This window comes from Bufo gargarizans, chromosome 11 (genome assembly GCF_014858855.1).
Source record: "Bufo gargarizans isolate SCDJY-AF-19 chromosome 11, ASM1485885v1, whole genome shotgun sequence".
NCBI lineage: Eukaryota > Metazoa > Chordata > Amphibia > Anura > Bufonidae > Bufo > Bufo gargarizans.
The window spans coordinates 31,615,676-31,642,880 of NC_058090.1; the positions used below are offsets into that span (position 1 = coordinate 31,615,676).

A 27,205-nucleotide genomic window follows, 5' to 3' on the forward strand; every position below is an offset into this window, starting at 1 on the left:
CCCCCCCCCAATGGGACATATGGACAGGCATTCACAAAACCCCTTTAGGGGTCATGGTGCTGGACACAGGGGAGCGGGCCCAGTGACCTGTTTACCGACTTCCCAACAAAATGATCCTCTCCTCTGGTATGCATCAGTGACAAATTAGAGGACAACCTAAGGGGGACCCGTCCCCTCTCCTGACACGTCTGTTTTAGTAAGTACTTGCATTCCCCATGTAATAACAATTCTAGAGCATCTATACTTATTACTGCTAGAAGTTATGACTGAATTACTAGCAGTCTGCAATAAATGTCCAGCTGGGTGTTACCAGTCGGGGACGTGTCCCTGCACAGTCTGACACTATCCAATCAGTGCTGCCATTGTGCAGGGACACACCCCTAACTGGTAACACCCATCTGGAGGATCACTGCAATCTGCAAGCAATTCATTTAGAACTTCTAGCAGGAATAATAGAGGAATGGCACACCACAGACATAGGAATAGACGCTTGAGGATTGTTATTACATGGGGACTGCAAGTAGTTACTAACCCAGACCTGTCAGGAGAGGCGACAGGTTCATATTAAGGAGCCATAGACTGGACGATCAGCATCCCCGTATTTATTACTATACTGGGACGCTGATCAGTCTAGGCAACGATAGACCGATATTTAGAACAATGTGATTGTTCAAGATCTGTTCTTTCTACAAAGGCACATTTTCTTGAAATCTGATTCCATGCTACAGTCATAAAGGTGCCCGTCCACATCAGAGCCGCCCGCAGAGGGATCGGCCATGATCGGATCTCTATGGGCACCTGTCAGTAGATGTCATAGTCGCATAGCGCATATTTTAAAGAAAAACTCATTCCTGGAGCTGCTGAGAAAATATTTTATTAACCATAAAAGGATAAAATTGAACATATGAAGAAGAAGGCAATACATGTCCTGCTTACAGACCCTCCAGCAATCGCTGTGCCCCCAGGGACTGAAGAAGATTAAAGGTAAGGCCGTCACCGAGCAGGTCAGACAAGAAGTCACCCATGGTTCAGAGGCAGACTGCAATACTCATCATCTTTGGATCACGGTGGTTGTAGTACCTAAACATAAGGTCAGAAGGCAGCGACAGCCCAGTACCTAATCTATAGGTATATATGAATTCCAAAAACATAACGGAGAAGAGGAGGATGGATACAGCGGACTATATAACTAATGGTTATACGGGAAACACAATGGAGGATAATTAAAGGAGAACTCCGTATTGTACTTTATACAGTCTGAACTGAAATGCTGCATAACTCACTATACTGTATACATGTGAAAAATCTAAGAATTTCTACCCATCCTGCATATCGCTTGACAAAGTATGGCAAGAATATCACCTTTAAAGGGCATCTCTCAGCGGATTTGTGGGCTGACCTGTTCCATGTGCGCTTGGCAGCTGAAGGCATCTGTGTTGGTCCCATGTTCATATGTGTTCACATTGCTGAGAAATTGTGTTTTATTATATGCAAATGAACCTCTTATGAGCAACGGGGGTGTTACCATTACACCTAGGGGCTCTGCTCTCTCTGCAACTGCTACGACCTTTGCACTTGGATTGACAGGACCAGGCAGTGTAAACATATTCATGCCTGGCCAGGTCAGTCAAAGTACAGAGGGTGCAGCAGTTGCAGAGACAGCAGAGCCTCTAGGTGTAATGGCAACGCCCCTGTTGCCCCCAAAGGCTCATTTGCATATATTAAACTTTATTTTTCTCAGCAATGCGGACACATATGAACATGGGACCAACACATGTAACAGGTCAGCTAGCATCATAGGTACAAATCTGCTGACAGATGCCCTTTACCATTGGACACCTAAGGAGTTAATATGTACCCCCAGTAGTGCAGCTTGGAGAAACATGGCTGATCTGAAGGCCTATGTGGCTGGACAACCTCGAAAGCATCATTTGCAAAATATATATATAACTTTCTGCCCTTCTGGTGTCACTTTGGAAGCACATCTTAAAGTTTTGGATATTGAAGGGCTTTCCACTGCTCCACAGAAATGTTGGTGGCTGGAATACCCCTTTAAGGCCTACCCATGTCAGCTAAAGATGGGCCATGGTTAGTTTGTCTCATCCAGGTAGATAGATCTAAGGATGCAAGTATTGATTCCTATGCATGCAGGTCAACCTAGATCCAACCCTCCACGATGCGCAAGTCACTCTTTCCCATACACATGCACGCTCAGCCTTGCAGGTATACATGTGCCAGCCAGTTATCTTCTGACACATTAAAATCTAGCATGCCAATTCATCTCTGCCAGGCTCTTGCCCTACACATTACATCGGTCAGACTCCCCGGAATCTGCTCTTGGGAACGACGTAGGTAACCTCAGGCTCGGACCTCCTGCGCTTTAGGAGAATTAAGCTGGTCCTACGTTTTAGATAGCTGTCATTAGGTGGAAAGCCATCTCTGCTGACTCACCATACACATGCATGCTCTGCCATGTGTTCTGACTGCGGAGAGGGGACCAGGCCACGGACACCTCTTGCAGCAAATTATCTACCCAAGAATGATTGGGCAAGCAGATGTCCAACAGGAGATCCTTTTGTCCCCTGAACTCTGCAACTGGGGAGGGCCCCATACACATTAGATGGTTGGCCTTGGACCACCATAAGGGTCTACTGCGACTTAAAGAGGTCCTGTTCCATCTCCTGACATATCTGTTTGCAAAACTACTTGTACCCCAAATGTAAGAACAATTCTAGAACATCTATTCTTATGACTATGTTGTGTCATCCCTCTATTATTCCTGCTAGAAGTTATGAATTACTAGCAGTTTGAAATGAAGGTCTAGATGGGTGTTACCATTTGGGGGAGGGGGGGGATGTCCCTGCACAGTCTGACACGATTGCATTCCCTGGTAACACCCAACTGGACCTTCATTGCAAACCACTAGCAATTCATACATAACTTCTAGCAGGAATAATAAAGGAATGGTATAACATAGGAGTCAAGTAGTTACTAAAACAGACAGTTCACATTGCGTCGAGTCTCGGGCCCATACGACCGTAACGTGGACACCTAGATTCAGCTGTTTGAATGTGGCCTCAAAGTGGATTTCTGAGTTCACAATATTAACCGTTTATCCTCACACTACGCTGGATCAGCAGCTACACGCCGTGCACCTGGTGGCCGTACAGGGTACTGCAGCTTTCAGGTGAACAGGGCAAAGCTACAATATCCTGCACCCAGGCAAATGACAATGCAAGAATGCGGCAGCCCCTTTAACCAGATGATCGTCGAGGGTGCTGACAGTCAGGCCCCCACTGATCTGACGCCTCTTCTGAGGATAGGCCGTCAATATCTGGAACCCAGAACATACACAGAACTTTCTTAAACCTTTTAAGAATAGGCCTGTAACATGTATAACTGTATAACTACCAGTCTCCCGTATACACTGTTCTGATCATCACTGTAACAATCTCCTGTATGTACACGTGATGACGGTTTTTGCAGCCACACTACAATGGGTTAATGAAGCACACACCTAAATTTTGAGGGGCTTTGATTAAAAAATAAAACACTCGCACTACCCTGAGCGTTAAAGCTACGCGCTGACTTTGGCAACTGCAATGAAAAAAGAATGAAAGGAAATCTCCACCTTGGCGGAAAGTTCCTTAGAGGTTCTCTTTCTGCTGCTGTATCCATCAACGGGAAATGCCAGAGATCAAAGCGCGCTAGTCATACAGTAATTGTGATGCCTAGGGCATTGCTGGCACTGGTGGTTTAATGGCGCTCTGGAAACTTCCAGAAAGGTGGCGATTTCCTTGAAGTGCTTTAAGTTCCTGCAATTAAGTGCTGAAAAATAAAAATAAAATCTAGGAACCCGACGCCTTTAGGGATTGGGGAAGGGAAACAATCTAAAAAAGTGAACAATACCCCCTAATGGTAAATCTAATCTACTTCTTCTATAGTAGGGCCCCCCGCTGACCCCCCTGCGGCAGCACCGCCAGGGTTGCCAGCTCCACCCTGGTACACTTTGCTCATGATCGGGTTCCACAGCTTCTCCAGCTCTTTTTGCTTGTGCTCGAATTCGTCTTTTTCGGCCGTCTGGTTCTTCTCCAGCCAGTCGATGACCTCTTTGCACTTGGACAGTATCTTCTCCTTGTCTTGGTCACTCAGTTTGCCCTTCAGCTTCTCGTCTTCGGCCGTCTGTTTGATCTGGTAGACATAGGACTCCAGCCCGTTCTTGGCCGATACACGTTCTCGGTTGGTTTCGTCTTCCTCCTTGTACTTCTCGGCATCGTTCACCATCCGGTCAATGTCTTCTTTGCTCAGCCGGCCCTTGTCGTTGGTGATGGTGATCTTGCTCTCTTTGCCGGTGCTCTTGTCGGCGGCCGTTACATTCAGAATGCCGTTGGCGTCGATGTCGAAGGTCACCTGGAGCGAACAGGAGCAGGCAGTGAATAAATGTCATATGTTATGGGATGTTCAGGATCTTCTCTTATAGACACAATAAGATTGAAGAAACCCTCGCGAAAAGACATTTTTGTGCCTTAAAGGGGCTGTGCCTCAAAATGAAATTTATCCCGCTCCACAGGATAGGTCATAAGCATCTGATGCATGGCCGTCTGCAGGGACCCCCGAGATTAAGAGAACAGAAGTCCTGTGCGACCATATGAAGCTGGTCAAGGTGCTGCTCCACTTGGCTATCTCCACCTATCCATTCAGACCGCTGTTCTCATGATGAGCGGGGTCCCAAGCGATCGGACAACCAACATTCAGATGCTTATCCTCGTGTGGAGTGGCAGGTCAAGCATGCACCCTGCAGCTCCATTCATTCTGTATGGGACTGCCGACCATAAAGTACAGTGCTCGGCTATTTCCAGCAGTCCCATAGAGAATGAATGGAGCTGCAGTACCTCTCACAGCCACTACACTTTGAACGGCGCTGTGCTCACAGATTCATTCAAATCGTTAGTTCTGTTGCCGGAGGCTGATCGGTGGAGGTCCCGGGTATCGAACCCCCGCCAACCTGACACTGATGTCCTATCAATATGTGGAGCCTGGAAAACCACTTTAGCCTTAAAGGGATTGTCTAGTTTCAGCACGAAATTGCACAATGTCGGCAAAAGGCTAACAATCTAAAATCCTGCAATAGTTACCCAGTAGATCCAGCCCCGCCGCTCTTGTTCTCCCCAATTTGTTTACTCAGCTGCACCAGGTGACCGCTGCAACCAACCAGTGGCCTCAGAGGTGATGACACATTGTCACTGCTGCAGCTGGATAAACAAAAGTACGGTGGGGAGAACTTTTTATTTTAAGCCCTTTGCCAGGGTGCAAAAAAAACGGACAACCCCTTTGAAGGGGTGCTCCAGATATTGATAGCCTATTCTCAGGACGGACAGGCCATGAATATAACCCCGCACCCCCACCGATCAGCTGTTCTGCAGTAGCCAATGCAGAATGTACACAGCTTCATCCGCCATGTAGCGGATATTTCTTGTTTCTGCAGTACAGCTCCCACTGAAGTGAATGGGGGCAGTGCTGCAGTTACCACCTCTGTCCATTACACAGTGGGTGGAGCTGTGCAGTTTAGGCGGCAACTTCTGGTGCTACAGCTGAGTGACGGGGTGCAGAGTGTTGGACCCCAGCCTGTCAGATATCGATGACCTATCCTGAGAATAGGCCATCGATATTATAACATCCAGGACAACCCCTTTAAGGACCAGTACAATCTCCCCACCCCAGTAGCTGTATGAATATGAAACCCTGTATTTTGCGGGATAGCTTTGGGGTTACATATAATAACATTAAATAACTTACTATTTTAGTTAGTTTTTTTGGGGTGGGGGGTGGCGTGATAAGGAGAAAAAGGCATAAATTATATATATTTTTTCAATTTGTCAGCAGGGACAGATGAGAAAAATAATCCAATTCCAGCTGCTGTGTTCCGGAATGTATCTCTATCACACGATGACCACATTCTGCAGCCATACTGAGTTTATCCTTTTTAATGATTTTTATACTTTGCACAATAAAAACTATTTTTGAAAAAATCATGCATTTTTTACATGGGGACCCGGGAGGGGAGACAACTTGTAGTTTTCATTGATGCAATTTTTTGAAGGAGATAAACAGAAAATAGTTTGTTTTTTTACACCATTTACTACCTGCGGGGTTAATATTGTGTGCAGGTCACGATTATGCATCTTTTTAGTTCTGTCGGTAATTTTTATTTTGTATTTTTTTATTATAGAAATGCTGCTGCAGAGCTGTGATCTCTGTGCCCTTGGGCATGTGTCCAGAGTGCCAACAACACTCAGCCTTGCCCAGGGTATTCAGACATAAGACAAGTGCAGAAAATGAATGGTTTGTGCTGGGTGACGCCTAGTTACCACCGGGTACACGCACACAGGATACTGGGCCCTGGATCCACCTGTCACAGGTCCAGTGCACGGGCCAGACTGAGCGATAGAAGCCTATGGGGATGGGTATTCTGAAGCCATTGCTTAAAGGGATCTTCCCATCTCAAACGTGTGTGGCAGATCCACAGGAGGCAGTCAGAGGTGGTGGGGACTATAGGGCGGCACAGTCCGCTCCGGCGAGTTCTGTAGTTCAGAAGACAGAGGGACTCATTCCAGACTAGCCTTTCTGCTGCCCAAGGCAAAGACTGAAATGGCGCCCCTCCCTCCCCAGTGCCAATTTATTAACCTAACCCCTTCCCTTTAACCCATGGCCCTTGAGCTGCCCTCCCCCTCTTGCCCCTTCCTGGTGCTGCCTTAGGCGATTGCCTCATTGGTGGTGCACAGCTGATTCCAGAGGTAAGTGCCGGACTATCCTGTGTCGATGCAGGGACCCCTTTAAATGCAGTGTGATTACAGCACCAACCAGGTGGGGTCTGGCACAGGGGCTGCAGCTTTACAGGGTATTCCCATCTTCACATTAATGGGATATCAATAGGACCCGCTCCTGTGTTCAGAACTGGGGCCCCGAAGTGAATGGAGATTCCACTGCACATGCAGGGCCCCCCTCCATTCAGTGCTATGGGACTTCCGAACATAAGTGGGCACTTTGCAGTGAATAGAGAGACACTGAGTGTGCGGTACGCTCTCCGTTCACTTCAGGGCCCCGTTCTGGAGATAGGAGTGGAGCCCTGAGGTGGGTCCTGCACCTGTCTGACATTTAAGGTATATCCTATCTACATGCCACTTGGTGCCTACTACTACTGATGCCAGGCTGTAAAACTGCTGCTTGGGCTGGTGCCCACTATCTGATGCCTAGGCTGCACAGGTTGGTGCTCACTAATACCAATGCCCACCCTGATCACTCCATGGGGCAGATATAAGGAGGCGTTCAATTTGATCTGCTGCCCCCTTCTAGGGACAGGTCAATCTTGCCCAGTCTATATAGCTGCTCTGGTTGGTGCCCACTACCTCTGATGCCCAAGGCTGTAAATCACCCCCCTCCTATAGCTGCTCAGGTTGGTGATCACTAATACCGATGCCTATCCTGATAACTCCATGCATCTCACCTCCATCTACAGCAACCTTCTAGCGGGGGGGGGGGGGGGGGGGGGGGGGGGCGTCAGGTCAAACTTGGCCAGTCTGTATAGCTGCTCCAGTTGGCACCCACTATTACTGATGTCCAGGCTGTAAATTCCCCCCCCCCCCCCCCCCATAGCTGCTCAGGTCAGTCCTCACTAATACTAATGCCCACCTTGATCACCCCACCCCACGGGGCATATATAAGGAGGCACTCACTTTGATCTGCTGCAGGGAGGGGGAGGGGGGGGGGGGGGGGGTGTCGCTGGTCAGGTCAAACTTGCCCAGTCTGTATAGCTGCTTAGATTGGCGCCCACCATTACTGATGCCCAGGCTGTAAATCACTCCCTCCCCCATAGCAGCTCAGGTTGGTGCCCACTACTTCTGATGCCCAAGGCTGTAAATCACCCCCCTCCTATAGCTGCTCAGGTTGGTGATCACTAATACCGATGCCTATCCTGATAACTCCATGCATCTCACCTCCATCTACAGCAACCTTCTAGCGGGGGGGGGGGGGGGGCGTCAGGTCAAACTTGCCCAGTCTGTATAGCTGCTCCAGTTGGCACCCACTATTACTGATGTCCAGGCTGTAAATTCCCCCCCCCCCCCCCCCCATAGCTGCTCAGGTCAGTCCTCACTAATACTAATGCCCACCTTGATCACCCCATGGGGCATATATAAGGAGGCACTCACTTTGATCTGCTGCAGGGAGGGGGGGGGGGGGGGTTGTCGCTGGTCAGGGTCAAACTTGCCCAGTCTGTATAGCTGCTTAGGTTGGCGCCCACCATTACTGATGCCCAGGCTGTAAATCACTCCCTCCCCCATAGCAGCTCAGGTTGGTGCCCACTACTTCTGATGCCAGGCTGTATAGCTGCTCAGGTTACTGCCTCACTATCGCTGATGCCCAGGCTGTAAATCACACCCCTCCTATAGCTGCTTAGGTTGGCAACCACTATTACCAATGACCAGGCTGTAAATCACTCCTTCCCCCATAGCTGCTCAAACACCAAAGCCCACCCTGATCACTCCATGCAGCTCACCTCCATCTGCAGCCCCCCACTAGAGGCAGGGAGGATGCCATTGAACTTGCCTAGTCTAAATAGCTGCCCACTACCTCTGATGCCCAGGCTGTAAATCACTCCCTCCCCCATAGCAGCTCGAGGTCGGTGCCCACCCTGATCACTCCCATGCAGCTCACCTCGATCTGCGGCACCCCTCTAGGGGCAGGGGGGATGCCCATCAGGTCGAACTTGCCCAGCAGGTTGTTGTCCTTGGTCATGGACCTCTCGCCCTCGTAGACCTGCACCAGCACGCTGGGCTGGTTGTCGGAGTAGGTGGTGAAGGTCTGCGTCTGCTTGGTGGGGATGGTGGTGTTCCTCTTGATGAGGGCGGTCATCACCCCTCCGGCCGTCTCGATGCCCAGGGAGAGCGGGGTGACGTCGAGCAGCAGCAGGTCCTGCACGTTCTCCGACTTGTCCCCGGTCAGGATGGCGGCCTGCACCGCCGCCCCGTACGCCACCGCCTCGTCCGGGTTGATGCTCTTGTTGAGCTCCTTGCCGTTGAAGAAGTCCTGCAGCATCTTCTGGATCTTGGGGATGCGCGTGGAGCCGCCGACCAGCACGATCTCGCGGATCTGCGCCTTGTCCAGCTTGGCGTCGCGCAGCGCCTTCTCCACCGGCTCCAGGGTGCCGCGGAACAGGTCGGCGTTCAGCTCCTCGAAGCGGGCGCGGGTGATGGAGGTGTAGAAGTCGACGCCCTCGTACAGCGAGTCGATCTCCTAGGCTGGCCTGGGTGCTGGACGACAGGGTGCGCTTGGCCCGCTCGCACGCCGTCCTCAGCCGCCGCAGCGCCCGCTTGTTGCCGCTGATGTCGCGCTTGTTCTTGCGCTTGAACTCCTCCACGAAGTGCGTGACCATGCGGTTGTCGAAGTCCTCGCCGCCCAGGTGCGTGTCGCCGGCCGTGGACTTCACCTCGAAGATGCCGTCGTCGATGGTCAGCACCGACACGTCGAAGGTGCCGCCGCCCAGGTCGAAGATCAGCACGTTGCGCTCGCCGCCGCCCTTCTTGTCCAGCCCGTAGGCGATGGCGGCCGCGGTCGGGCTCGTTGATGATGCGCAGCACGTTGATGCCCGCGATGGTGCCCGCGTCCTTGGTCGCCTGCCGCTGCGAGTCGTTGAAGTAAGCGGGCACCGTGATGACGGCGTTGGGCACCTTCTTCCCCAGGTAAGCCTCGGCGATCTCCTTCATCTTGGTCAGCACCATGGACGAGATCTCCTCCGGGGAGAAGGTCTTCTTCTGCGCCTTGTACTCCACCTCGACTTTAGGTTTGGTCCCGTCGTCGATCACGGTGAAGGGCCAGTGCTTCATGTCGGCTTGCACGGTGGCGTCGTCGAAACGTCGGCCGATCAATCGCTTGGCATCGAAAATGGTGTTGGTCGGGTTCATGGCCACTTGGTTCTTGGCAGCGTCCCCTATCAGCCTCTCGGTGTCGGTGAAGGCGACGTAGCTCGGGGTGGTGCGGTTGCCCTGGTCGTTGGCGATGATCTCCACCTTGCCATGCTGGAAGACCCCTACGCAGGAGTACGTGGTGCCCAAGTCGATCCCCACGGCCGGAGCGTTGGCGGACATTCTGGCTACAACTTTTCCAGGACTTGAAGCTCTCAAACGGGTCGTCGAGCAACTGCGTAGCCCCTAGCGGCTGCCCCAGTTTTTATACGCTCCCGCCCTCTGCCTTCATTCGCCGGTTGGGAAAAAGGTTGACCAATCTAAATGCGGTACCGTCCTAGCTCGCTGTCTGATTGGACCATCTCGCTGTTTGCCCACTAGCCAATCGCGCTCCTCCGACCTCCTCTCGGGCAGACAGAGGAGGGATGCTGGCGATCTGTCAAGGACCATTTCCATGGCGACGGCGTGTTTTTGACACGTTTTGCCGAGGGAGGCGGGGAAAAACAGCTGCTTGTACCAATGAGCGGACGGCAGGTGCGGTCACGTGACCCAGCACGTGTGTAGATTTTGATGTGGAGGCGTGGCCCCTCTGCCTGGCGCGTTGTGTTTGTGATTCCAGCTTCCCCGAGCATCTGGGCAGCGCGTCTCCTTATTTGGGTCCTGGGGATAATTCCTGCGTTTCAGTAAACTATGGGAGGAATCTGGAAGGGACTGAATCTGAGCGGCTGCGTCAGAGGGGGGATCAGGCTGTGCTGGTTCCTTATGGGGGGATCAGACTGTGCTGGTTCCTTATGGGGGGGAATCAGGCTGTGCTGGTTCCTTATGGGGGGAGATCAGACTGTGCTGGTTCCTTATGGGGGGGATCAGGCTGTGCTGGTTCCTTATGGGGGGGGGGATCAGGCTGTGCTGGTTCCTTATGGGGGGAGATCAGACTGTGCTGGTTCCTTATGGGGGGGATCAGGCTGTGCTGGTTCCTTATGGGGGGGATCAGGCTGTGCTGGTTCCCTATGGGGGGGATCAGGCTGTGCTGGTTCCTTATGGGGGGGGGGGGTCAACCTGTGCTGGTTCCTTATTTGGGGGGGGGGGGGTCAGGCTGTGCTGGTTCTTTATTGGGGGGGGGATCAGACTGTGCTGGTTCCTTATTGGGGGGGGGGGGGATCAGGCTGTGCTGGTTCCTTATGGGGGGGGGGGGAATCAGGCTGTGCCTGTGCTGGTTCCTTATTGGGGGGGGGGGGGTCAGACTGTGCTGTGCTGGTTCCTTATGGGGAGGTCAACATGTGCTGGTTCCTTATGGGGGGGGGGGGGGTCAGGCTGTGCTGGTTCCTTATGGGGGGGGATCAGACTGTGCTGGTTCCTTATTGGGGTGGGGGGTCAAGCTGTGCTGGTTCCTTATGGGGATGGTCAGGTTGTGTTGGTTCTTTATGGGGTGGGTGTCAGGCTGTGCTGGTTAATTATGGGGGGGATCAGACTGTGCTGGTTAATTATGGGGGGGATCAGACTGTGCTGGTTAATTATGGGGGGGATCAGACTGTGCTGGTTCCTTTATGGGGGGGGGTCAGGCTGTGCTGGTTCCTTATGGGGGGGGGGGGTCAGGCTGTGCTGGTTCTTTATGGGGAGGGGGTGTCAGGCTGTGCTGGTTCCTTATGGCAGAACTACGATGGCAGGGTTAATAAAAAAAAATACACCAACAGCACGCAAAGTATGTCCAACACCTCTCCTGACATGTCTGTTGCAATAAACTGCTGTATTTCACACTAAAAGACAACTCGGAAGCATCTAGTCGTGTGCTATGCTGATCCTCTATTATTCCTACTGTAAGTTTATGAATAAATGTACAATACAGTAGTACCAGTTGGGGACTGAGGTCCTCTTTAACCATTTCACAACCCCGGATGTGCCTGTACGTCTGAAGAGAATATGGGGCAGGGGCATGAGCGGATACTGGTCCATACGCAGAGGGTGCTGGTTCTGTAACACAGCTGACACCTGGCTGCCATGACCAGGATTAGTGATGAGCGAATCGTGGACTTCGATCTGAATTTCAGGATAAACTTGATTCACCGAAAAGCCGAATTTCTTCGGGCTTCATGGTAGCGAATCGATTTAATTTGAAATAGAGGACGGAGGTGTGCCGGCGAAACTTGTATATTAAACACTAAAATGAGTTTGTGGTATCTGCCTATCAACTACTGAGATTTTTATATAGTCTCCCAGTGTTTCTGTCGGTCACAGTTTGTAGAAGTATACTATTTTATGAGAATTAAAATAAAAGCAAAGTTTTAAACCAACAGAACGTGTAAAAAGATGCTCTGTGGTCAAATGATATGAATTACTGATAATGTAAACGTTATACAGGAGCTGTAAGGTCCTTATTTGTAATTATAACACCAGACGGGTTAGATCATGTGATATTTTTATAAAGCAGGTTGTTACGGACGCAGCAATACCTAATATGTCTGTTGTTTTTAAAATATATTTTAGGTTTTAACCACCTCAGCTCCCCTAGCTTAAAGGGACACTGACAGGCCCAAAAAGCATATTTAGGGGTATATATGACAGTATAGGTCTTATAAAGGGTATTAGAATCATCTAAGTATCCCCCCTGTCCACCTCATAAATACAGTAATCTGAAGTTTTATAACCTGCTTTCCTGGCGTTCAATCTGCCCAAGGGGCGGTGCTTCATATCAACTTGCGCCCAGCCAGCCTCGCCACAACTGCCGTTTGAAGCGCCGCCCAGCTCATCAATATTCACTGAGCTGGGCGGCTACTCTGAAGCGCTGTACTAGTGTCCCCGGCCATCTTCAGCGCATGCGCCCAGCACCCTCACTGGCCGGGATCGCATCGCGCGTCTGCTTTATGCGCATGTGGGGCGCTGCCGGGCACAGGGGGGATACTTAGATGATTCTAATACCCTTTATAAGACCTATACTGTCATATATACCCATACATATGCTTTTTGGGCCTGTCAGTGTCCCTTTAAACACCCTTAATGACCAGATCACTTTTTACACTTCTGCACTACACTACTTTCACCGTTCATTGCTCGGTCATGCAACTTACCACCCAAATGAATTTTACCTCCTTTTCTTCTCACTAATAGAGCTTTCATTTGGTGGTATTTCATTAATCGAAATTTACTGAAATTTTTGCAAAAAAAATGAAATTTTTCACTTTCAGTTGTAATATATATTTTTTAAAACGACATCTATATATAAATTTTTCTCTAAATTTATTGTTCTACATGTCTTTGATAAAAAAAAAATGTTTGGGTAAAAAAAAAAATGGTTTGGGTAAAAGTTATAGCGTTTACAAACTATGGTACAAAAATGTGAATTTCTGCATTTTGAAGCAGCTCTGACTTTCTGAGCACCTGTCATGTTTCCTGAGGACCTGTCATGTTTCCTGAGGTTCTACAATGCCCAGACAGTAGAAAACCCCCACAAATCACCCCATTTCGGAAAGTAGACACCCTAAGGTATTCACTGATGGGCGTAGTGAGTTCATAGAACTTTTTATTTTTTGTCACAAGTTAGCGGAAAATGATTATCTTCTTTTTTTTTTCTTACAAAGTCTCATATTCCACTAACTTGTGACAAAAAATAAAAACTTCCATGAACTCACTATGCCCATCACGAAATACCTTGGGGTGTCTTCTTTCCAAAATGGGGTCACTTGTGGGGTAGTTATACTGCCCTGGCATTTTAGGGGCCCTAATGTGTGAGAAGTAGTTTGAAATCCAAATGTGTAAAAAATGTCCTGTGAAATCCTAAAGGTGCTCTTTGGAATGTGGGCCCCTTTGCCCACCTAGGCTGCAAAAAAGTGTCACACATGTGGTATCGCCGTACTCAGGAGAAGTTGGGCAATGTGTTTTGGGGTGTCATTTTACATATACCCATGCTGGGTGAGAGAAATATCTCGGTCAAATGCCAACTTTGTATAAAAAAAATGGTAAAAGTTGTCTTTTGCCGAGATATTTCTCTCACCCAGCATGGGTATATGTAAAATGACACCCCAAAACACATTGCCCAACTTCTCCTGAGTACGGCGATACCACATGTGTGACACTGTTTTGCAGCCTAGGTGGGCGAAGGGGCCCACATTCCAAAGAGCACCTTTAGGATTTCACAGGGCATTTTTTACACATTTTGATTTCAAACTACTTCTCACGCATTAGGGCCCCTAAAATGCCAGGGCAGTATAACTACCCTACAAGTGACCCCATTTTGGAAAGAAGACACCCCAAGGTATTCCGTGAGGGGCATGGCGAGTTCCTAGAATTTTTTATTTTTTGTCACAAGTTAGTAGAATATGAGACTTTGTAAGAAAAAGAAAAAAAAATCATCATTTTCCGCTAACTTGTGACAAAAAATAGAAAATTCTAGGAACTCGCCATGCCCCTCACGGAATACCTTGGGGTGTCTTCTTTCCAAAATGGGGTCACTTGTGGGGTACGGATCCGTAAAACACATACGGACGTCTGAATGGAGCCTTACAGGGGGGGGTGATCAATGACAGGGGGATGATCACCCCATATAGACTCCCTGATCACCCCCCTGTCATTGATCACCCCCCGTAAGGCTCCATTCAGAGGTCCGTATGTGTTTTGCGGATCCATGGATCGGATCCGCAAAACACATACGAACGTCTGAATGGAGCCTTACAGGGGGGGGGTGATCAATGACAGGGGGGTGATCAATGACAAGGGGTGATCAGGGAGTCTATATGGTTTGATCACCCCCCTGTCATTGATCACCCCCCTGTAAGGCTCCATTCAGACATCCGTATGTGTTTTGCAGATCCGATCCGTGGATCCGCAAAACACATACGGACCTCTGAATGGAGCCTTACGGGGGGTGATCAATGACAGGGGGGTGATCAGGGAGTCTATATGGGGTGATCAGGGGTAATAAGGGGTTAATAAGTGACAGGGGGGGGGGTGTAGTGTAGTGTGGTGCTTGGTGCTACTTTACAGAGCTGCCTGTGTCCTCTGGTGGTCGATCCAAGCAAAAGGGACCACCAGAGGACCAGGTAGCAGGTATACAGGTCCTTCTAAAAAAATTAGCATATTGTGATAAAGTTCATTATTTTCTGTAATGTACTGATAAACATTAGACTTTCATATATTTTAGATTCATTACACACAACTGAAGTAGTTCAAGCCTTTTATTGTTTTAATATTGATGATTTTGGCATACAGCTCATGAAAACCCAAAATTCCTATCTAAAAAAATTAGCATATCATGAAAAGGTTCTCTAAACGAGCTATTAACCTAATCATCTGAATCAACTAATTAACTCTAAACACCTGCAAAAGATTCCTGAGGCTTTTAAAAACTCCCAGCCTGGTTCATTACTCAAAACCGCAATCATGGGTAAGACTGCCGACCTGACTGCTGTCCAGAAGGCCATCATTGACACCCTCAAGCAAGAGGGTAAGACACAGAAAGAAATTTCTGAACGAAAAGGCTGTTCCCAGAGTGCTGTATCAAGGCACCTCAGTGGGAAGTCTGTGGGAAGGAAAAAGTGTGGCAGAAAACGCTGCACAACGAGAAGAGGTGACCGGACCCTGAGGAAGATTGTGGAGAAGGACCGATTCCAGACCTTGGGAGACCTGCGGAAGCAGTGGACTGAGTCTGGAGTAGAAACATCCAGAGCCACCGTGTACAGGCGTGTGCAGGAAATGGGCTACAGGTGCCGCATTCCCCAGAAACAGCGGCAGAAGCGCCTGACCTGGGCTACAGAGAAGCAGCACTGGACTGTTGCATGTCATTCGGAAATCAAGGTGCCGGAGTCTGGAGGAAGACTGGGGAGAGGGAAATGCCAAAATGCCTGAAGTCCAGTGTCAAGTACCCACAGTCAGTGATGGTCTGGGGGGCCATGTCAGCTGCTGGTGTTGGTCCACTGTGTTTTATCAAGGGCAGGGTCAATGCAGCTAGCTATCAGGAGATTTTGGAGCACTTCATGCTTCCATCTGCTGAAAAGCTTTATGGAGATGAAGATTTCATTTTTCAGCACGACCTGGCACCTGCTCACAGTGCCAACACCACTGGTAAATGGTTTACTGACCATGGTATTACTGGGCTCAATTGGCCTGCCAACTCTCCTGACCTGAACCCCATAGAGAATCTGTGGGATATTGGGAAGAGAAAGTTGAGAGACGCAAATCCCAACACTCTGGATGAGCTTAAGGCCGCTATCGAAGCATCCTGGGCCTCCATAACACCTCAGCAGTGCCACAGGCTGATTGCCTCCATGCCACGCCGCATTGAAGCAGTCATTTCTGCAAAAGGATTCCCGACCAAGTATTGAGTGCAGAACTGAACATAATTATTTGAAGGTTGACTTTTTTTGTATTAAAAACACTTTTCTTTTATTGGTCGGATGAAATATGCTAATTTTTTTAGATAGGAATTTTGGGTTTTCATGAGCTGTATGCCAAAATCATCAATATTAAAACAATAAAAGGCTTGAAGTACTTCAGTTGGTGTGTAATGAATCTAAAATATATGAAAGTCTAATGTTTATCAGTACATTACAGAAAATAATGAACTTTATCACAATATGCTAATTTTTTGAGAAGGACCTGTATTAGACGCTGTTATCAAAACTAAATATACCTGTTAGGGGTTAAAAAAATCGCATCTACAGCCTGCCAGCGAACGATCGCCGCTGGCAGGCTGTAAATCAGCTCGCTTATCTGCAGTTCCTATGAACGCGCGCGCCTGTGTGCGGGCGTTCACAGGAAGTCTCGCGTCTCGCGAGATGACGCACCGATGCGTCACTCTGCCTGAGACAGCCGCCTCCGGACCGCGATCCTGCGTTAGGCGGTCCGGAGGCGGTTAAACAATAAAAGCATTTTTTAAACCAAAAAGTTATATTTTTAGGTCTCCATTTTATGAAAGCCATATCTTTTTTAATTTTTGGGCGATTGTCTTAGTTTGGATCTTATTTTTTGCGAGATGAGATGATGGTTTGGTATTATTTTTGGGTACATATGACTTTTTGATCACTTGGTATTACACTTTTTGAGGTGACAGAAAATTGCTTTTTTTTTAGCAGTTTTTATTATAATTTTTTTTATGGTGTTGACCAGACCGGGAGGATCATGTGATATTTTTTATAGAGCAGGCGATACCTAATGTCTATTTTTTTCTATTTTTTTACAATTTTATGTCTCTTTTTATAGGAAAGGGGCTTTTTTTAAAAAACACTTTTATTTCATTACATTACAGGGTCTGATCCCTGTTTCAGTGCAGCACGATACATCTGTATTGTACTGCATTGACTGTCAGCGTATTACACAGTGTAATACACTGATAGTTTGCCTATGAGACCGAGCCTGGGGGCTGGGCCTCATAGGCCTCCGTACATGCCAGGCCCCAAGGCCTTGCAATGGCTTGGGGCTGCCATGGCATCCATTGGGTCCCTGCCACCGCAGCGCAGGGACCCGATGGCTAAGGAGAGGGAGAGCAAACCTCCCATATGCCGCGGTCAGCGCTGACTGCGGCATATAAGGGGTTAACCCACCGTCATCAGCGTTATCACCGATGCTGGTGGATGTAGCAAGGATCCAGCTGTCAGTAACAGCCGGATCCGTGCTGCTGATTGCGGCACCGCACATGGGGGGGGGGGGGAAGGACCGCAGGACGAGACTGTACAATACATTTTGTTATGTTACGGCCTTGTGCTAAAAAAAAAAAAAAAAAATCTAGTTTTCCCACACATTCTGCACTCAATCCCCCATGAGAAAATTAAAACAGAATTCTAGAAATCTTTGTAAATTTATAGAAAAGGAAAAACTAAAATCTTGCATTGACATAAGTATTCCCATCCTTTACTCAGGACTTAGTTGAAGCCCCTTTGGCATTGATTACAGCCTCCCGTCTTCTTGGCGATGATGCCACAAGGTTTCACACCTGGATTTGGGGATTTTCTCTGCAGATCCCGTCAAGCTCCTGTCAGGTTGGATGGGGGTCGTCGGTGGACAGCCTTTTTCAGGTCTCTCCAGAGATGTTCTATTGGGTTCAAGTCAGGGCTCTGTCTGGACCACTCAAGGACATTCACAGAGTTGTCCCTAAGCCGCTCCTGTGTTGTCTTGTGTCAGGAATCATCCTGCTATGTCTGTTTAGTTCAGATTGTCTTGCCCTCACGTTTTCCCTCAGTTAAGATGGTGGATTGTGTCTCAGCTGGGAGTCATCTTACTTCATTGTTTCACATTTAAACCTCTCAAGCCTGTTACTAATTGCTTGAGTATTGTGTTTGAGCTCCTGCTTGTGCAGTCCTCTCGCTTGGAACTTGCTCTCCGGTTTGTTCCTCCTCCTTGCGGTTTACCGTGCTACCTCCTGTTGCCGAACCGTATTGCGGGACTACGTTCCTGTGCCGCCTGCCCTGACCCATTGCTCGTCTGACCTCGGCTCTGCTTCATCCTTCAATCCTGCATCATTACTACTGGTAACGGCTCCGCCTGCCTGGCTCTGCTTCATCCTTCAATCCTGCATCATTACTACTGGTAACGGCTCCGCCTGCCTGGCTCTGCTTCATCCTTTACCCTGCTACCTCCTGTTCAAGACTCCGGTGCTTCCTGTGTTCAGGCTCCAGCAGTATTCCACTAGTATTGTGACATCTTGTCTGTGTGCTTAGGGTCATTGTCCTGTTGAAAGGAGAACCTTCAGCCCAGTCCACTCTGGATCAGGTTTTCATTAAGACTATCTCTGTACTTTGATCCATTCAGCTCTCCCCCAACCCTGACCAGTCTCCCTGTCCCAGCCGTTGAAAATATCCCCAGAACATCATGGTGCCACCATAATAATGCTTCACTGTAGGGATGGTATTGGGCAGGTGATGAGCAGTGTCTGATTTGCTCCAGACGTGACGCTTAAAATTGAAGCTAAAAAGTTCAATCTTGGTTTCATCAGATCTGACAATGTTGTTTCTCACAGTCTGGGAGTCCTTTAGGACTCTCTTTAGGAAACTCCAGGCGACTTTCAAATGTCTTTTACTGAGGAGAGGCTTCTCTCTGGACACTCTGCCATAAAGCCCAGATTGGTGGAGGCTGCAGTGATGGTTGACCTTCTGGAAGTTTCTTCCATCTGCACACAGGATCTCTGGAGCTCAGCCGGACTGACCGCAGGGTTCTTGGTCACCTCTCTTATCAAAGTCCTTCTTCCCTGATTACTTAGCTCTAGTCTGAGTCCTGGTTGTTCCAAACGTCTTCCATTTAACAATTATGGAGGCCACTGTGCTCTTGGGAACTTTCAGTGTAGCAGATTTTTTTTCTCCCCTTCTCCAGATTTGTGCCTCCACACAATCCTGTCTCTGAGCTCTACAGGCAGTTATTTCCTCCTCATGGCTCGGTTTCCTGCTCTAATATGTATTGTCAGCTGTGAGACCTTACAGTATATACACAGAGCCATGTCTTTCCAAGTCATGGACCACAGGTGACTTCAATCAACATCCTAAAATGGTCAGGAGAAATGGGAGGCCCCCAGAGCTAAATTTCAAATGTCATAGCAAAGGGTCTGAATACTTATGTCCATGCAGAATTTTAGTTTTTTCCTTTTTAATAAATTTGCAAACATATTTTAAAAATCTCAGAAAAACAAATGGGTACAGCTCACCTGCTGGCAATTTTTTTTTAGATGCACAGAAACCACTGCAGACTGAAAAATTCCAGCATCCAATTTCGGTAAAAATGTATTATGTCCAGTATAAAAATCCATGCCTCCTACATGTTTCAGGAACCAAGTTTGCTCTTACTCATAGTGGAAGGTATGAACATGACCCACCTCTGTTTATATATCTACACACAAGCCATGCAAATGGAGCAAGTAAAAGCTCATGGTGAAATTACGGAAACCAGGTGAAGATAATACGTACTTGTTTCCATAAACTTGGCTATTGCTGGCATATATAAATAAACAAATAAATATAAAAACACAAAACGACAAAAATAAATAAATAGGTAAAGAAAAGGGTTTTCCAAGATTTTCATACTAATGACTTATCCAATAGATAGGTCATCGGTATCTGATCAGTGGGGGTCCTACACCCGGGACCCCTGCCAATCAGCTGTTTGAGAAGGCATCGGCATTCCTGGGAGCGCTTGTGGCCTTTTCCATGCTTACCAAGCACAGCGCCGTACATTGTATAGTGGCAGTGCTTGGTATCGCAGCTCAGCCCCATTCACTTCAATGGGGCTGAGCTGCACCTAGGTCATTATGTGACCGATGAACACTGCATCACATGGACTAGGAAAAGCATAGAGAGGGCCACGGCGCTACTGCGAGCGCTGGTGTCTTTTTAAACAACTGATCTGCGGGGGTCTCGGGTGTTAGACCCTCACCGATCAGATACTGATGACCTATATAAATCTGCAGTAATCAAAAGGTACAGACCTACGGTTTGTGGCTTTACCTTATCCGGCGGGCGGCGGTGCCATCGGGTCCTCATGTGGCTGTAGGGGGGACCCGATGGCATGGAAGGCAGCGCGATGCCTTCCTGAGGCATTGCGCTGCCTTCCGGTGACGAGCCTGTGAGATCCAGCCCCCTGGATCTCACAGGCCGGAAGCTGTATGAGTAATACACACAGTATTACTCATACAGCCAATGCATTCCAATACAGAAGTATTGGAATGCATTGTAAAGGATTAGAGTCCCAAAATGGGACAAAAAAATAAAATAAAGTGAAAAAGAAAGTTGAAAAAAAAAAGTTTCCCCCCCCCAAAAAATTAAAAGTTTCAAGTAAAAATAAACAAAAACGTCATTTTCCCCAAATAAAGTGAAAAAAAAAATTTGTAAAAAATAGGGGGGAAAAAAAAGTATACATATTACGTATTGCTGCGTCCGCATCGACCGGCTCTATAAACATATGACATGACCTAACCCCTCAGATGAACACCGTAAAAAATAAAAACTGTGCTAAATAAAAATTTTTTATCACCTTACATCAAAAAAAGTACAACAGCAAGCAATCAAAAAGGCGTTTGCCCACCAAAATAGTACCAATCTAACGTCACCTACCAAAAAATGAGCCCCTACCTGAGACAATCGCCCAAAAAATAAAAAAACTATGGCTCAGAATATGGAGACACTAAAACATCATTTTTTTGTTTTAAAAAAGCTGTTATTGTGTAAAACTTACTTAAATAAAAAAGTATACATATTTTGTATCACCGCATTCGTATCGACCGGCTCTATAAAAATATCACATGACCTAAACCCTCAGATGAACACTGTAAAAAATAAAAACTGTGCTAAATAAAACAATTTTTGTCACCTTACATCACAAAAAGTGTAATAGCAAGCAATCAAAAAGTCATATGCACCCCAAAATAGTGCCAATCAAACCGTCATCTCATCCCGCAAAAAATGAGACCCTACCTAAGATAATCGCCCAAAAACTGAAAAAACTATGGCTCTCAGAATATGGAAACACTAAAACATGATTTGTTTTGCTTCAAAAAAGAAATTATTGTGTAAAACTTACATAAATAAATAAAAAAGTATACATATAAATATCTTTATTAATTTTCTTTGAACAGGAACAATGTACAAATATATATAAACAAGAAGAATCATAGCACATATAGATTTCTTTAACATTTCTTGGTGCCTGGCCCCGATTATATGCATACTGTCGGGGTTCTAACGCAAAATAAAAACCTAATGGGTCAAACACCATATAGCAACATAGACACCCAAACACCAAGACCAAGACACCCCAAATTAGTGCTAGTCTCCTATCTCCCGTATCAAGCAATCCTCCCCCCCCCCCCTCCGCTATGCCTGGCCTGGCACAGTTGCCACAAAGGGCGGTGGGCGACTCACGCCCTCATTCCGGGTATCTCGTAGACCAATACAAAACAAATCTTTTTTTTTTTTTTTCTTTTTTTCCTATTTCCAATCTATACAAGTTACTCCGATTATAGGTATTGTTTAGGAGTTATAAATCAAATAGTTATGGGTCATCAGTTCCAGTCCGACTATACATCTATTTCTGCTATTTCTCCCCACTACATTTCATGAGCTTGAATTCTTTTACTCTTGACATTAAACTTTCCCACTCTTGTATTGTACCTTTTCCACTCTTGTACCTAAAAGTATACATATTAGGTATCGCCGCATCCGTAACAACCTGGTCTATAAAAATATCACATAATCTAACTTGTACCCTAAACTAGTACCAACAATACTACCACCTTATCCCGTAGTTTCTAAAATGGGGCCACTTTTTTGGAGTTTCTACTCTAGGGGTTCATCAGGGGGCTTCAAATGGGACATGGTGTAAAAAAAACAGTCCAGCAAAATCTGCCTTCCAAAAACCGTATTGGCATTCCTTTCCTTCTGCGCCCTGCCGTAGCCCGTACAGCTGTTTACGACCACATATGGGAAGTTTCTGTAAACTACAGAATCAGGGCCATAAATATTGAGTTTTGTTTGGCTGTTAACCCTTGCTTTGTAAAAGTAAAATTTAAATATAAAAATGGAAAATCAGCCAAAAATGTGAAATTTTGAAATTGTATCTCTATTTTCCATTAATTCTTGTGGAACACCTAAAGGGTTAACAAAGTTTGCACAATCAGTTTTGAATACCTTGAGGGGTGTAGTTTATAGAATGGGGTCTATTATGTAAGCCTCACAAAGTGACTTCAGACCTGAACTGGTCCCTAAAAATTGGGTTTTTAAAAAGGTCTGAAAAATTTCAAGATTTGCTTCTAAACTTCTAAAGCCTTGTAACATCCCCCAAAAAATAAAATATCATTCCCAAAATGATCCAAACATGAAGTAGGCATATGGGGAATGTAAAGTAATAACTATTTTTGGAGGTATTACTATGTATTATTGAAGTAGAGAAATTGAAACTTGGAAATTTGCAATTTTTAAACATTTTTGGGTAAATTTGGTATTTTTCTAATAAATAAAAAAGATTTTTTTTTTAACTTCATTTTACCAGTGTTATGAAGTACAATATGTGACGAAAAAACAATCTCAGAATGGCCTGGATAAGTCAAAGCGTTATCAGCACTTAAAGTGACACTGGTCAGATTTGCAAAAAATGGCTGTGAAATAGGGCTTAGTCCTTAAGGGGTTAAAAGCTACATTAATAATAGATAATAAGATCGTATTTGCAGTTACAGAGGGAAAAGCATTAGGAATATTTTATAATTAAAAATTTTGCACACATTATCGCCCCCTAATAAAGGGGCATCCAGGCATAAACCCTAATAAGGCCAGACACACACAAGCAAGTTGGATGCGATAAACTCCCAGCACGTGTCAGTGAGCCGTCCCATTCTGGCCTTTGCTCCTCTGATAAGACCGCACAGCATTAGGGCTCATGCACACGATCACATGTATTTTACAGTCCGCAAAAAAAAAAAAATTGATGACATCCATGTGACATACGTATTGCATCCGTTTTTTTTGTGGTTCCATTGTAACAATGCCTGTCCTTGTCCACAAAACGGACACGAATAGGACATGTTCTTTTTTTTTGCGGCAAAAATTATGATTCATGTCCTATTGTCCGTTTTGCAGACAAGAACAGGCATTTCTATAATGGGCCTCCTGTTCTGTTCCGCAAATTGCAGAAGGCACATGGGTGGCATTTGTGTTTTGCGGATCCGCCATTTGCAGACCGCAAAAGACGGCACGGTCGTGTGAATGAGCCCCAACTCTGTGTGCCGCCCGTTCTGTGCATTGGGGACAGGAAATTCAGGTCCCCAATGCACGGGCACCGTCCGTGTAGCCGGCGCAGATGGATGCAGACCCATTCAAATAGATAGTGCTACCATGGCCTTCTGCTCCGTGCCTCCCAGATTGCAGACGGTTTCAAGTGAATGGGTCAACATCTGTGATACGGTGCGCACACGGCCGGTGACCGTATATTGTGGATCCGCTGTTTGCGAGGCCGCAATACGGGCACAGCCGGGAAACAGGAGCCTTAGGCCTCAGAGTCCTGAAATCCATTATATTATACTGACCGAATTATTTCAGTGTACTGCATTGTAGATTCCAGGACTCTGTGGGTCACGGAGCATTATAAATCAGCATAAGGGTCCATTCACACGACCGTATTTCCATTTCATATTTTGCGCATCCATTTATTTCAATGTGGCAGCAAAAGCTGTGGACAGCACACCGTGTGCTGTCCGCATCCATATGTCCTGTCCTGTTTTGTGGACAAGAATAGGCATTTCTAACATAGGGCTTGATATGTGGGACTGCAAAATGTGGGACGCACACGACTGGCATCCGTGTTTTGTGGACCGCAACCCCATAGATTATCATAATAAATATTGTCGCGCAGCATTGGTGCGGCAAAATGTCGTTGTGTAGACCTAGCCTAAATGTGAAAAAGGGTGTGAAGACTTTCCAAGTGCACTGTGTGCGAGCAGGAAAGCGGACAACCCAGCGCCTGCGAGCTCTGCTGAGCTCAGTCTTGGGCTTTTTCCAGCTCTTGCAGTTGCTGTTCGTCCTCCATGTTGCCACTCCTGTAGATTCCTGCGACTAACCACAAGTATGTGCGGCTCAAGGCAGATTACAAATGCTATGCGAGCGGGAACATGAATCGCTGCTGTACTAGATAGATTACAGAGCTATTCCAAGAGGCCCCATAGACTGCAGCAAAGACTGCCGAGTTAGAGGGGCTATACCGTCAGGACAGGCCCTGTCCATATGCCCTATTAGGGCACACGGGTGTCATACAGGGGGCGTGCCACTCATGAGCGCCCCTTTATCAGCCAGAGTGACAAGAAGTGGCCCTGGCGGTCTCAGACCGACCCTTTGGTGATGTTGTAATCACTGATCGCATTCACCTGCACAGCAAATGCATCAAAGGCAGCTTTTAAAGGGGTTCTGTATCTTTTGCTTACTGATGATCTATCTTTTGGGTAGATCATCAGCATCTGATCGGCGGGGGGTCCGACACTCGGGATCCCCATCGATCAGCTGTTTGAGAAGGCAGTGGCGCGCGGCCTTCTTGCTGTGTCCCACAGACTCAGTGATGTCATGACTATTATCACTGGCTTGGGTGAGCTGCAATACCAAGTACAGCCAGTATACGATGGACGGCGCTGTGCCTGCTATATTATAAGGAGGCTGCGGTGCTGATCAGTGGCGGTACCAGCAATAGGCCAACCATAGTGTACTCCTAGAAAACCCCTTTAAATAAGCATACATGGATTTCCCCCTGAACGCTGATCATTACTCCTGTTTCTTTTCTCTTTCCTCCTAATATTCAAGGCCGATATCTAATAGATGTGTCCAGAAAAAACGCTCCGAATTCACCCCTATGAAAACCAGAGCAGACAAGAAGCGGACGCCACCAATGCGATTTCTACAGGTTTTATTATTTAACAATATAATAAACTCGAATTCAGTTTCTTGGCGGAAACACCTGAGATTTTCAGTGTACTTTTGGGATAAACTGAAGTGATGGTATTTCTTATATGGATATATACTAGAGGCCATTGTGCTCCTTTCCAGTTCAGAGCTATGGAAAGGTTTCAGCCACAGGTCCAACGTGTCCATAGGCTATCATTAGCAGTGTCCTTTTGCCATATGCTTAGTCAGTATATATCTGTATACATTTAAAGGGGGGTTTCCGGGACTTTGATACTGATGACTTATCCTCTGGACAGGTCATCAGTATCTGATCAGCAGGGGTCCGACAACCAGTCAGCTGTTTGAGAAGGCACTGACGCTCCTGTGAGCGCCGCCGCCTTCTGCGTGTTTACCAAGCACAGCGCCGTACATTGTATAGTGGCTGTGCTTGGTATTGCAGCTCAGCCCCATCGATAAAAACATAGATCAGATGCAGACCAAAACTACGGCCGTGTGCATGAGCCCTAAAAGGGAAAACCTGTATAGATTAATGACCGCGCCATTCCTGACACTCGTTTTCCTAATCAAGCACCAAAACTAAACTAGCACCAAAATCGTCCTGATTAGTGTTGAGCGAACTTGTGTTGGTGTCCGAAGAATCCCATTATGGATTTTGAATTCCATTATGGTCCATGGTAGCAGAATCCATAAAGGGATTTTTTGATAACCCGAACTTTGGACGCAGAACTTAAAACACAAGTTCGCTCAACACTAGTCCTGATACTTCCAAAACCTTCAGGACCATTTTGGTGCTAGTCAGCTTTTCCTATAAGAGAGTGGAGGATAGGTTTTCCTGCTTTCCTAATGGGATCTGCTTCCTTTTTGAAAAAAAAAAAATGCAGATAAAAACACACAGTCGCTGAGCCGTGTTACAGACGTGTGCACAGAAATAAAGTCTCCTCACACCCCCTGGTGTTCACACTGCAGCAGTACACCTGTGCAAATTCCATTCTGAGAAGCTGATAAACCCCTACAGAAAACATTGGGGCAGCTACACTAATCCTGTCTAAAATGCAGGACGTGGCTCAGACTCACCTATTGGTTGCTTTAGTTTGCTCTAAAAATCTGTGCCAAAGATTTGGTGCAACTTTGGAGCATCTCAAGGGGGTTATCGATATCAGAACGGCGGAATCTGATTCCAGACACCCCCACTGATCAGCTGTTTAAAGAGACTACAGGGCTCTGGTGAGCGCTACGGCCTCTTCCTGGGCCAGTGACGTCATGTTCATCGGTCACCTGACCTAGGATCAGCTCAGTCTCATTCAAGTGAATGGGGTTGAGCTGCAATACCAAGCACAGCCACTATCCATTGGACAGCGCTGTGCTTCGTAAGCTGCAAGGAGGCCGCGGCACTCACCAACTGTACCTGGTAAGCTGCAAGGAGGCCGCGGCACTCACCAACTGTACCTGGTAAGCTGCAAGGAGGCCGCGGCACTCACCAACTGTACCTGGTAAGCTGCAAGGAGGCCGCGGCACTCACCAACTGTACCTGGTAAGCTGCAAGGAGGCCGCGGCACTCACCAACTGTACCTGGTAAGCTTCAAGGAGGCCGCGGCACTCACCAACTGTACCTGGTAAGCTGCAAGGAGGCCGCGGCACTCACCAACTGTACCTGGTAAGATGCAAGGAAGCCGCGGCACTCACCAACTGTACCTGGTAAGCTGCAAGGAAGCCGCGGCACTCACCAACTGTACCTGGTAAGCTGCAAGGAGGCCGCGGCACTCACCAACTGTACCTGGTAAGCTGCAAGGAGGCCGCGGCACTCACCAACTGTACCTGGTAAGCTGCAAGGAGGCCGCGGCACTCACCAACTGTACCTGGTAAGCTGCAAGGAGGCAGGCGCGGCACTCACCAACTGTA

General features: G+C 47.3%; 1 protein-coding gene across 1 annotated transcript; it reads right to left on the reverse strand.

Annotated features, from left to right (window-relative positions):
• Positions 1 to 3,544: 3,544 nt before the first annotated feature.
• HSPA2 (heat shock protein family A (Hsp70) member 2) lies at positions 3,545 to 10,194 on the reverse strand. The gene is given in 4 exon segments (XM_044272743.1): positions 3,545 to 4,410; positions 8,713 to 9,291; positions 9,293 to 9,613; positions 9,615 to 10,194. Coding segments are annotated over 4 exon segments (1,914 nt in total). The 5' UTR covers positions 10,143 to 10,194; the 3' UTR covers positions 3,545 to 3,924.
• Positions 10,195 to 27,205: the final 17,011 nt, after the last annotated feature.